The sequence below is a fragment of the Filicampus tigris genome, chromosome 15, assembly GCF_054856515.1.
Source record: "Filicampus tigris isolate MCC_2025a chromosome 15, RoL_Ftig_1.0, whole genome shotgun sequence".
Lineage (NCBI taxonomy): Eukaryota > Metazoa > Chordata > Actinopteri > Syngnathiformes > Syngnathidae > Filicampus > Filicampus tigris.
Window position 1 is genome coordinate 10,843,565 of NC_141231.1, and position 13,010 is coordinate 10,856,574.

Below are 13,010 nucleotides of genomic sequence, written 5' to 3' on the forward strand. Positions count from 1 at the left end.
GAACTGCTGTAATTTAGCAGACGTGAAGCTGCTGACAACCAAATGTTGTTTTTTTGACAGTCCCTCCTGTTTCCCTCTTGACGTTGACTGTGTTGTTTCTCTCTTTCCCGCCTCCCCTTGCCTTCCTCCCCCACCATGAAGCTTTCTCTCAAGCTGGTAAGCATGACCGTGTAACCACACCACCACCATCATCAACGCAGCATGACGCATGCCCACCCAATAACACATCTATCAATAAACCAAGTTGTTGTGCTTTGTTACCTTGGATTTACTTTGACGTAACGACAGTGTTGTTTCATTTTTGTTATTTTGTGTGCTTTTTTTTTTTGGTTATTATGCCACGGCTGTGTTGTTTCCCCACATCCCTCTCCCATTCCCTGCTCTGTGGTGCAGCTCACACTCAATTCCCACGTCCGGAATCTCATTGAGGTGATCACGTTTTACTGTTGTTGTTTTTAGCCACCTTTCTAATGGCAAAATACTAACTTTGGAGTCGTAGTCGCCAACTGGTGTTCCCGCACTGCATGATTTGTCTTCATTGTGGAATGCTGAATGTTGTAACCATCACAGGTGTTGGAGTTTGAATGATTTATTTCTTGCTTCGTTGGAACATTTAAAGAGAAAATACAAAAATACATTTTTTATATATATATATATATATATATATATGTGGACGTCATTTCTTAAGCACATATATATCCTATATATATTTCAAATATACATATACAGTATATGAATATATGAAATATATACATATACTGTATATGAAAAATAAAGCCTCCCAACCGAATAAAATTAAGCATTTTTCTCCTAATTGACACCTTTACATTCTACTAAATTGCGATATTTTGAATTTGATGAAACTGTTCAGACCCTGAACAGATTTAGTTTTCAAAACCAAGTTCCGACTGCGTGCGAGGACATGGAGGGATCTGATTAGGGATTGCGATTGTATAAACGAGTCGGGGCAACAGAGGACGGCGGGAAAAATGAGTGAGCGGACGGGTTTGTGCTCAATGGCGTCATTGATTAATCAACATCAACGCTACTATTCTCACTTCACCATCGCTTATTAAAAAAATTAGTCCCATCACTATTACTTAGTTACTAGAGAATTAATATTAACGCCCCTTTCCTCTTCGAAAATAAAAATAAAAATTGTGTGGTCTAAAATGTAGGCCATTTTACCCAAATTGAATAATTCAATCCAGTATAAAACAAGAAGTGAACGATTGTCAGGATTTCAAAAAATGTCCCGAATCACTCATTAGTTTGTGTATCGTGACCGTCCATCGGTACGATCGATAACCGATTAGTCGCGGCTATGCTGACACAGGATCATCAGAATCGACAAATACTTGCTAGCTCCTGCTAACCCTTAGCCTTTATGCTAAGCTAACACTCTGTAGCTGGTTGGTAGAAGAATGCAAATAAGAACACGAATGAACTGCTTTGTTTTGTTTTTTTAATTGATTTTGATCTCGTAGATTCCTGCATGTTGTGCATGACAACTGACAGTTGGGATCGGTGTGTGCATGTGTGTGTTTGCGAGAGCGTGTTTGGCATGCCCGGAAAGCGTTGTATGCGGCTAAATGAGCCACTGCGAACTCGAGTGGGCTAACTCCATTTTGTTGTTTTTAAGTTTTAAGTACATAAATGAATTGAGAAAAGGCATTCAGATGAATTCTAGTCTCTAGTTTAGCTCCCATTTTTGGCACACAGAGTGCACTCCACATTATTGCATTCAGCATTTTTTTTTTTAACTTGGGTGCAAGTGCTTCTTCATGTTCAGCTAATGTCATTGATCATTGATTGGCTGACTGTTGCGTGGAACTTGTAGTGGCAGTACCTCTCTTGAAAAATGACAAAAATGGAGTAAGCCCACAAATTTCAATGGGAGAGGGTAAGGTTGCCATGGTGACCAAGCAAGTGTAGACCTCCAGACTTGTAGTTCCAGCTGTCACACGCTGTGCTGAGCAAAACTCAATGAGATCCAAACTCACCAATCCACACTTCCAGTCCACTGTTAGTCATTTTGATGCAACCCCCTCCCACACACAAAAAAGGAATGTCTTATATATCCTAAAAATAAGGCTCTTAGAAAACACACAAACGACATGAAATTATTATTTTTTGGTAAACAAATGAATCCATTATCGTTACCAAAATAAATGTTTCATACTTTATTGGTGAATCAAAAATGTTCAAGAAATTGTAGTAGTACATTAAGTACATTAAAATGAGAGGAAAATGAATACAAAAAATGTAACCATCTTGTTATTATACAGGTCAAAGTGATGCCCTTTTAAAGTTAAAAAAAAAAAAATACTAATGAGATCTAGAATTTTAGGGAGAATTTTAGAACATAGCCTACTCAGGTCAAATTGACCCAGCAACATTAATGCTGTTCAGGGGTCAATTTGACCCTGAAGAAAGTAATGTAGCACAAGGGTTGAATTAAATTAAAAGTGCTAGGAGAGCCCATATCACCCAGTGGTCATTCATTTGATCAAAGGGGCCTTAAAAAGAGTTTAACAAAATAAAAAATGTGTACATGTGACAAAAATAATACATTGAAATTAAAAACATAAAAATGAGCCAATACTCAAGTGGTCATAGTTACAGAATAAGAGGTCTTAAATCTAATTGAATTAGAAATCTGGTAGAATAAGCTTAAAAAAAAAGTATTCCAAATGATGGAAGATTTTTAATAAATAATACAATTAGCTGAAAGAATATTGCAAAAAACATTTTGAATACTGTAATTTACGGCACAATAATAAAAAACACGGACTGAACTTATATTTATATATTTTTTCATTCATTTAATTATAATTATTATATGTATTTTTATATTTAGTGAATGAAATCTTAAATTTGGTCAAAGTGGCCTTTGAAAAAATTGCTACATTTTAAATTGGACTTGAATTTTTTATATCAAATAATGTAACATTAGGTGGTAAAAGCAATTTTTTCCCACAGTAAATTACAATTAAATTGTAATTCAAAATATATGATTGAGCATTTATTTACCATGCCTTGGTTTCCTTAATTTGTGCTGTATATTTTCATACTTGACCGTACATTGTCAAATACAAATCTGTCCTTTTTTCGCATTGTGCTGGTAACATGAATAGGTTGATACACAAAACATCCCAAATGCTTTTTATTAAAGAGTTAAGTGTTATTTACTTTACCCCTTTCATAGTAAAGTTGCAAAGTGGTCACTACAGTGAACAGCTATTTAAAAGTTGCTTTCGCCTATATTAATTAATCTAAAAAATATATTTATATTTTAAATAATAACATTAAATCATAATTAATGCATGAAAGGATTAGAAATATTTTCAAAAAATTTAGATTAATTAATATAGGAGAAAGCAACTTTTAAATAGCTGTCCACTGTAGTGACCACTATGCATGAAAGGGTTAAATAATTTTTTGAGTGGCCACCATATATCCTACAGGTCAATGATGTTTGGCTTCCTAACACTCATCCCTCATGAAGTGACTGCATCGCAAAGGGAAATAACACACCAAACTCTGGTCACTTTATCCACAAAAAAAAAAAAAAAAAAAAAACACGCAACACAGTTTTAGCATTTATGTTTTTCTTTTTTTTGTTGTTTTTTTTCCGGTCTCTTAGGGGTCCGGACCCGAGGACTTCAGCCACCTGCCGCCGGAACAGCGTAGGAAGAAGCTGCAGGGCAAGCTGGACGAGCTCAACAAAGACATTCAGAAAGAGACGGACCAGAGGTGCACCGCAAAAATTGAAACGAACCAAAATGAAATATCTCAAAACACGGCAAAGTTTGCTCGTTCTTTGCCAAGATATTTCTTTCTTATTTAAGATTATTTCACTTGCGACACTCTGGTGACACTGTGGTACTCCTCCTCAAGGGACGCACTCACCAAGATGAAAGACGTTTATGTGAAGAATCCCCAAATGGGCGACGCCGCCAGCGTGGAACCCCGGCTAGCCGAGCTCGGGCAGAACATCGAGAAGCTGCAGTTGGAAGTGCAGAAATTTGAGGCGAGTCGCCACGGCAACGGGTAGCGCTCGCTCTCGCTGTTTCGTTTCTCGGAAGGGGGCCAGCGATTCAATCTTCTCCAGCTGGGCTGCATCCAAACGAGCCTGCTTCACATCCATATTAGGAGAGCGTGTGCTGCTTCAACTGTAACCTTCATTTTCTTAGGTTGTCAACACCTTATTTATTAAAACAAAGGAGTCAGCTACCCTTTCTGCACTTGGGTGGTCGGCACTTGGGCCATTAAGAAAAAAAAAGTGACGACAGTCAGTTTCATTAAAACAACTGTTTTCGGGACTCCTGTTTTTGGATAAAGAGCAAGAAATGTAACGAGTATAAGATTGAAGCTCACTGTCATTTTATTTTTTTATTTTTTGTCATTCAGGGCTGGCTGGCTGAGGTGGAGGAGCGGATGCCATCCAAGAGCGACACACATCGGAGAAGTGGACTCTTCGAGAGCCACAGCAGCACCACCGTCAACAACAACTGCGCCCAGGACAGAGAGAGGTAAGGTATACTCATCGGGACCGCTCGGAAGCCACCATAACAGACGTTCATACCTTTTACTGTCTTTTGTGTGTGTTGGCCCTCGAGCAGCCCGGACGGCAGCTACACAGAGGAGCAGAATTCCGAGATTCACGTCAAGGCCAACATCGCCAACGCCAAGCCCCTCGCGGCCAGCACGCCCGAGTTCGACGACGAATTCGACGACGAGGAGTCGCTGCCCACCATCGGAAACTGTAAAGCCTTGTACCCTTTTGACGGTAAGCAAACGTGAACGAGCTCATCTGCCCCTGAAGCCACTTTGGATTTGACCCCCCCCACACACAAAAAAAAAATTCTGAAGATGAGTTCACCTTCAGTCTTTTTTACTGGGTCTACTCATGGCAAACATGCATACAAGATTTTGTGTGCCAAATGTTGACTAGCTTGGTGGGGCGAATGATGTATTTTTTTTTTTTATTGTGTATTTTATGGCCAAGTTGTTGAAGCCGCAGCCCCGATTCACCCGTACACAATGAAAACTACAGGAACCTTGCACAGGCATGTCACTGCCGCCATCTAGTGGTGCCAGGAAATGCCCCAAAATGATTGTTGCATATAAATGAAGCTGAAGATGCTTGGAAGCAAACACGAGGCCTACTGGCTGAGCTCATGTGACTGCTGGAATGTGAGGCGGAGGAGTGTGACCTTCCTGGTCAGCGTGTGGAGGAGGAAGAGTGTTGAATGTGAAATGCTCGTCCCTACAGCTGCATCCTTTCAAAATGCTGCGTGAAGCAAAGAAGCAGGCGGGCATCAAAGAAACGATCGCGAGGGATGTTGACAAACATGCCTCGCTGCTTGTTTGGTATCACGTTTGATAGTGCAAGCATGATATAATGAAATAATGATCACTGTAGCAAAACTAAAGTTGTAAGATTAGATGAATTTTTTTTCTGGGGGGGGGGGGGAAATGTAATGTTATTCTGTTGTACGTAAATGTAATATTCTATTCTTCCACAAGAGTAAAATTCTGTAAAGTCGTTCGGTTTTTCAACAATAAATTTGGATGTCAATCGAAGACAGTTGGGATAAGCTCCAGCATTATATGTTTATACATATATATATATATATATATATATATATAGAGAGAGAGAGAGAGGGAGAGGGAGAGGGAGAGGGAGAGGGAGAGGGAGAGGGAGAGGGAGAGGGAGAGGGAGAGGGAGAGGGAGAGGGAGAGGGAGAGAGAGAGAGAGAGAGAGAGAGAGAGAGAGAGGGAGAGGGAGAGGGAGAGGGAGAGGGAGAGGGAGAGGGAGAGGGAGAGAGAGAGAGAGAGAGAGAGAGAGAGAGAGGAGAAAAAAATACATTCAAATTACTGTCAATGTAACGTAATTAATATACAGCATTAATAGCCATTTGAATTAATACTCATAGTATTGGATCCAATAAAAATCAATCATCAGCTAAAAATAATAATCTTACAAGCAAAAAAAACCCCACTTTTTTTTCCTTTTTTTAAAATGTTTATTCGGGTCATTAACTCAAGAGGCACTTTGTGCAGACGGGCTTCTTATTGCTTTTCCTTCCATTTGGGCGCACACGGCAGGCCACAACGAGGGCACCATCTCGGTGGCCGAGGGCGAGCTACTCTACGTCATCGAGGAGGACAAAGGCGACGGCTGGACGCGGGTGCGCCGCAACCAGGACGAAGAGGGCTACGTGCCCACGTCCTACGTGGAGGTCTTCTTGGGGACCAATGCCAAAGGTGCTATGACCTACATTTGACTGTCATTAGCCCCCACCACTGGCCGGCCGCAACCCCAACCGTATTCCTCCGTCGTGCCTCCGAGCCACACCACGCACCAAATGAATGTAAACATGTAGCTGTATCCCATTGGACCGCATGCCAAATGTGATCTGCTGTAAAATTGTGTGATTCAGTGATGAATAGTAGGGCTCGGCCGATTAATCGTTGGATGATATTATTATTAGTGACAGATTATCACAATATAAGACAAAGAAAATGACATTCAAATGTTCCTGCTGATTTTTCTCTCTGTTGTAAAGTCAAACAAATACTTCAGTCAAATGTTCTGCCTCAAATTCATATCTTTATTGTTGTAAGCATGAAGGGACCAAAAATAAAGATTTTATTCATGATATATTTTATCAAATTAATCGGTTGGTAAATCGGTTATCGTATTTTAATCCCACCAAATATCGGAATTGGCATTAGCGGCAAAAAAAGTCCATATCGGTCGGGCCCTTATTAATACTATACGGAGTTATTTTTCTAGGCTCTTATGACAAATTTGTCCTATCGCATGCTGTGCGCTCTTTAGGAGCGAGCTGTAATCTATTAGCCCTTTTGATAACGATAACGCTCAACAGGTTAGTTAGTTTGGAAGGAAAATGCATGAGCTAAGTGTTTGCCAACGCAAGTATTTGACTGTAGAAAAATCTTATAGCTCACAACCAAACAAAAAAACGTCACAACAAATGTATAAACTGATGATTTCATCTCAATCGGCTTCATTTTAGTTGAACTCTTTGCTATTATTCTGTTGTATGAATGTCAAGAAAACGACACAAGTTGATTGTGATTTCAGCCATCTAGTGGAAAAGCATCAATCTGCCGGTCACTATATGTCACTGACAAAGAGAGAGAAACAAAGATACCTTATTTGTTGTCAATAAATCGTTTTTGGACAAATTAAGGGCAACTGGATAACCACTTGGCACACCGGATGCTCCCACAAGCAATTTTATGAGCGATGTTAGCTTCACAGGCTAACTGTTTCCTCTAGAAAGTCTCTCTTAGATGGATTGCTGTCAATTTTTTCATGTTATCTCCTTTTTTTTTTTTCTTCCTTCACAGCCATCTCTTACTTATTCTTTCAGTTCATGTGTTTTGTGTTGTTGCAAAAACAATCAAACATGCAAATCAATTGAGTCAATAAGGAAAAAAAGGGGAAAACAATCTGTACAAGAAAAAAAGTTTTTTTTTTTTAGATAAAAATAAGTAGGATTGAGAGTTATAAGCAGAGCAGAGAAATATTATTATATTATCACTTCATTTTTTATGATTGAAGCCTTCTAAAATTAGAAGAATGAAGACAGAAATGTGCAACTTTATTCTCATAATATTAATCTGTAAATTGTTAGGGATAAAGAAGTCATAGTATATATGACGTTAATGTTGTAATATTCCCATTTTATTGTTAAAATATTACAAACATTTTTACAGATGTTATGAGCTTCTTGTGGTGTTGTTGTGTTTAAAATGACCTTATTCTGCTAATATTAGAAAAAAATGGGAAATGTATATTATGGAAAAACATGTCAAAATATTACAAGTAAAAGTTGTAATGTTAGAAGGTCATTCTTGTAAAAATGACGTGGAAAAAAGTCTTGTTAAACACATAAAGTCGCACAAAAGTCATATTTGCAGAATACATTTTTGTAAATTTCGAATGATAATAAATGATAAATAAATAAATAATAACAAATAAAATAATTTATTTGAACATGTAGATGTAGACAACACAAGGCATCGTCAAGAAGAGAAATAAAATAAAAATTAAAAAACACACCATCAAGACGGTTCAATAGCAAAACAAAACCAAAATCATGTTTTACAGTCAATAGTGAATTAACATGTTCAAAAGGGAGTGGGAAGAATCTTAATTTATTTAATTACCACCCCTTATTCCAACAATACAGTTTGCTTACTGCAATTTCCCGTCAACAACAACAAAACACAGACAGTTTCTGCACAGGTGGAAAAATAGTCCTAAAAATCCGACAATAAACGTCAGAAAAAGTTATGAGTATCATATTGTATCCACACGCATAATATTACTAGTAATATATAACTTCTAAAAAGTGATTGGATTAAATATGGAAATACATCTGTGCCAACTGAGTTGGAATTGGAATTTTTCACTTTGAATTGAATTTTTTTTTTTTAAATGTTGATTTTTGTTTTTTCAACAGAGCTTTTGGATGGTAAAAAGTCCAGTATTACAAATTCTACTTCAAACTTAGATGGTCATCATGGGCCACGGCTATCTTCCATATCATTGCAGTTGTCGTTTTTCCCGCTCCACCGCCATCTAACATTTCTTTTTTCTTCTTTGTGTCACTTGTTTTGTTTGTTTATTTCCTGTCCAGATTCCTAAACCAGATGCTGGCTGAGGAAGCGGCAGGGCAAGCAGCCTGGGGGGAGAAATCACCCTGTTCCTCCTTTAAAAAAGAAAACAAAAAAAAAAAAGGCGGGAGACCGACACTTTAGAAACCTCATTTTTCCTCCACGCTAACATTGTTTAGCGCTTGTGGCCCCTAACAGCTCGGCTTGGTTAGTTAAGCTTGGCCGCCCGACTAACCCGCAATGGCGTAGTCAGAGAGAGGACGCAGAAGGCATCTCACACGGCCGACAGCCGGACCAAGTCTCGCCATTCTCATCGCCAACCATCCATCCATCCATCCATCCACCCACCCATCCATCCATCCTGGAGCCAATAGTACGACAAAACACGTTCAGATGATTACGAGAAAAAAGTCGGAATGTTACCGCTTAATTTTCTTCATATTAGTACATCACATGAAGTGTATGTAAGGCTTAATAATTCAACTTTGTTAAAAAAAAAATAGTAGAAAAAAGTTACGAAATGCGAGGAAAAAATTGTCCGAATATTATGTCTTTATTTGCGAAATATCTGAAAAAAAAAATGGTAATTCTTGTAATGGTAGAAAAGAGTTACATTAAGTAACATTACGAAATGGATAGAAAAAAGTTACATTGAGTAACGTTACGGAACAGATTGTGCAAAATATGTCACAAATCGTCATGTTGCAATATCCTAAACATGCCAACTTGATTCTTTTAATATTAACCAAAAGTTGAAAACTTATGAAATAAAGTCTTATGGAAGACTATGTCGTAATATTACGAGAAATGTGACAATAGTTCAAAAGTTCCGACTTTTCCTCAGACTATTCAAATTTATTTTCCTCATAACACGCGTGCAAGATTACAACTTCTTTCTCATATTACGACAATTAGTTCAAAACATGGAATTCTTTCAAATATTTTGTTGTAATACATTAATATTTACTTCTTTTTTTTTGAATAACACAAGTTTACATATTTTGCACACTTGCCACTTTTTTTAAATATTTACGATGATAAAGAGAACATTTTATGTCGATATTCTCACAGTATTAGTATGTTATGTTAAGTGTTTTTAGTGATAAGGGAGTCCTAATAATGAATTAGGAAAAAAGTTAGGAAATGTTACAAGATTATACCATAATAATAGAAAAAAAACTGTGATGGTACTAATTAAAGTCATGGGAAAATAACACACATTTAAGTCATTGCAGTGTTCCTACTTAAATGCTGAAATATTAGAAAACTGTATTTTTACAAAATAAAGTGCACAGGAAAGAGAAGTTGAGAAATTGCAGAAAACAGTCGTAATATTAAATATTGACAATTTATTCTCGTAATATTAGAAAAAAGTTGTAAAATTATGAAATGAAGTGTTATGGAAAAATATTTCAATCCAACGTTACGTAATATGTCATTACAGATAAGTTATTCTAATTTAGTATGAGGAAAATTGTTGCAAAATGTTACGACATTAATGTCCTAAATTCCGATTTAATCTTGAATAATTACTGCGTTTCTATGAAGGTTAAGAAATAAGTTATGGTATTGCAAAAAAAAAAAAATCATCCTAATACGATGAGAATGGTTTTATTCTTTTAATATGACAGTTATAACCGGGAAAAATAATATTCCAAGGAAAAATTTTAAATTAGGTCATTCTTGTAATATTATGTAAAAAAAGTCATAACAGATCAAGAAAAAGACAAAATAACTTTAAATATTCTAAAAAACGTTATTATACTTATAATAAAAATCATAATGTTGCAAAATATAGACCAACAATTGTCATTCACGATTGGAAAAATCAACATGGATAAATTGGTATGTTTTCCATGAGTGTGTGATTGGAGGAGGAGACCTGCTTGGCTCCTCCCGCTTCAGGAAGTAATGTTGGCTTTGTGTTTGTCCCTGTCATGATATCATCATGATGTCATCACGTCACGTGTGCTCCTCTCTCTCGCCCGAACGCCGCCCACCCCGGTCCCATCCCCTTCCTCACCTGCACTTAATCCCGCCCCCAGCCCATATTTGCTCCATCCCCCCCCTGCGGGACGGCACCTCGGCGGCTATCTTTGTCAGCCAATCGGGTCTTGACGTTGTGGTGTGCCGCATGCTTGCCCTGTCTGCCTCCTCGACCCTCCAACCCACCCGTCTGTCCAATGGGGGTGGGCTTGAATGTTTTTGTTTTTTTTATCGTTTTATATTTTAGTTGATGCCCACAACACCCCACCCCCATGAGATTGCACCCACATTGTCTGATAACATTTTGGGGGGGATTATATATATATATATATATATATATAAATAATTGCCTGATGAGCACCACAAAGTTATTCAGGTTTTCTCTTTTTTCTTGTTGTTGGTGCCTCCCCCTCCAACTGCAGCCTCACATGGGTGTGCTGGTGAGGATGGGGTGCCGGCCCTCATTCTCTAATGCCCCCCCACCCATTCTTTCACTCATTCTTTTTATGTTTCATTTTTGGTTAGTGCTGAGAAGAGCATGCTCCCCCAGAATCCCTCACCTTGACCGGCCCACTATTTGTGTTGCCCCGCCTGCTGTCAGACCCCCAAAGTCCAGTTTAGGCCCCCCAAGCTTGTGGTGTTGATGACAACATACTGTGAGCCTGCTTTATCTGTTCAACTGACACTTGCTGTTCCCACATTGTTTAACTAAAACCAACCATGATGTCCACCCATCGCAATGGCACATATGTCTTTTATTTGACCTTTTCCAATGATGATGATGATGATTATCCAGAGCAGAAAATGTGTGTTAATAGCGTGTTCTGTTCTGGAACGGCACTGAAAAACCCACTTTACTGCAAGAGTGTTTGTTTAATTGGTGCATTTGAGATGGATTGCCTTCTGGTGAGGAGCAAAACCACTAGGTGGCGCACTACTACTTAATTGTACGGCCAGCTAGTAAAACTGCAGCCAAGGAGTGTCATGCTGAAAAGAAGAGAAAAGTAGTGCAGTTTCCAGAGGATAAAGGTGTGCAGTGTCACACAAATAGTCGCAATATTACGAGATGTAGAAACTGGAAAAGATGGTTGAAATGTTAGAATAAAGTTGAGTATTATGAGAGACAAATTTGGGTGAATTACGAGAACTGTTATTATAATTTGGATTAAAATTGTAATATAGGTGGAATGAAGTTGATCTTTTAAAGGAAAAGACTGGAGAAGTCGGGAAATAAACTTGTTGTCATGTTACAAGAAGTCAAAGTTGGAAAATTCTAATGGTATTTTGAGAGTTTTTTTTTTTTTTAAGGAAATAAAGGCTTAAGGTTAACAATATAGATTTAATATTATAAGACAAAAATATTTTGGGAGTTTTTAAATTTTCGGGGGTGTCAAAGAGAAATATTTTTTTTTTTTTTAGGGGAAATATGACCAACTCAAGGAAATATCTGACAAATTTTCAGGGATAAAGTACAACATACTTTTAAAACAATTAAAAAATTCAAGTTATTTTATTACGAAGATGTTTTACAATTACGTTGGAATATTTAGAGGGAAAAAAGCAATGAAAAAAAAAACATAATTCAGCAATAAGAAATTGGAACATTCCAAAAAGGTTTGTTTCTTTGTTTGTTGTTTGGAAAGAAAGTTATAAAAATATAGCTGTATTTTTGGAGGAAGAAAAGATGAAAGTCTGATAGTATATTTATCATTGCAGTTTATATTACATCTTTATTCTCGTAACAAAAATTCTCGTAATATTACGACTCTTGCAACTTATCTTTTTTCTTTTTTTTTTTTGTTAATGACGTTTGTTCTTTTCGGTGTCCACTCCTTGGTCAAAACGAACCACTTTTTGCTCCCAGTGGAGATCAAGTTCTGTGTACATTGGAGAGCCAGAGACTATGAATAATATAAATATGAATATACGGATCAAGATGCAAAAGGAAAAAAAAAATTGACTATGTGGAGCGTGGCGCTTTGCAAGCGGACGTACACAAAAGATTGTGTGTGTGCGAGTGTGCGTTTGCTTCTCGTTGCCTATCGGCCAATTTGCTTGTGTTTTTCGGAGCACTGAATTCTTTGTATTGTGTTGACTGTGCCAATTAAATATGCCTGAAAGTCACGCCCCGGGTCTTGTCATTTGCCTCGTTGCCATGACAACCGACATGACAGCAGAAGCCAAAGGGATCTTTTTATTTATTTATTTATTTATTTTTAAAATTTCCTTCTCCCCACAAGACAGCGGTTATGCTCTAAAGCCACCTTGGGCCTCCGACCTTGTGGACTTGGACTCGGACGTTTGTAACTTGAACTTGACTACAGACCTGCTACACACGTCTTTTAAAGAAAAAAAAAAAAGTATTT

At 37.6% G+C, this 13,010-nt stretch overlaps 1 protein-coding gene across 25 annotated transcripts in view; it reads left to right on the forward strand.

Moving 5' to 3' along the window:
- The window catches only part of fnbp1b (formin binding protein 1b), a 59,080-nt gene extending 46,312 nt beyond the window's left edge, over nucleotides 1–12,768 (forward strand). For 10 of the 25 annotated variants that reach the window (XM_086052874.1, XM_086052867.1, XM_086052870.1 and 7 more), the window contains 7 exons: nucleotides 142–156; nucleotides 394–429; nucleotides 3,647–3,756; nucleotides 3,901–4,033; nucleotides 4,414–4,535; nucleotides 4,626–4,792; nucleotides 6,115–8,673. In XM_086052874.1, coding sequence (XP_085909000.1) covers nucleotides 142–156; nucleotides 394–429; nucleotides 3,647–3,756; nucleotides 3,901–4,033; nucleotides 4,414–4,535; nucleotides 4,626–4,792; nucleotides 6,115–6,293 — 762 coding nt within the window. In that variant the 3' untranslated portion in view covers nucleotides 6,294–8,673. The other 15 variants (XM_086052871.1, XM_086052878.1, XM_086052884.1 and 12 more) reach the window with 4 other exon arrangements.
- Nucleotides 12,769–13,010: the final 242 nt, after the last annotated feature.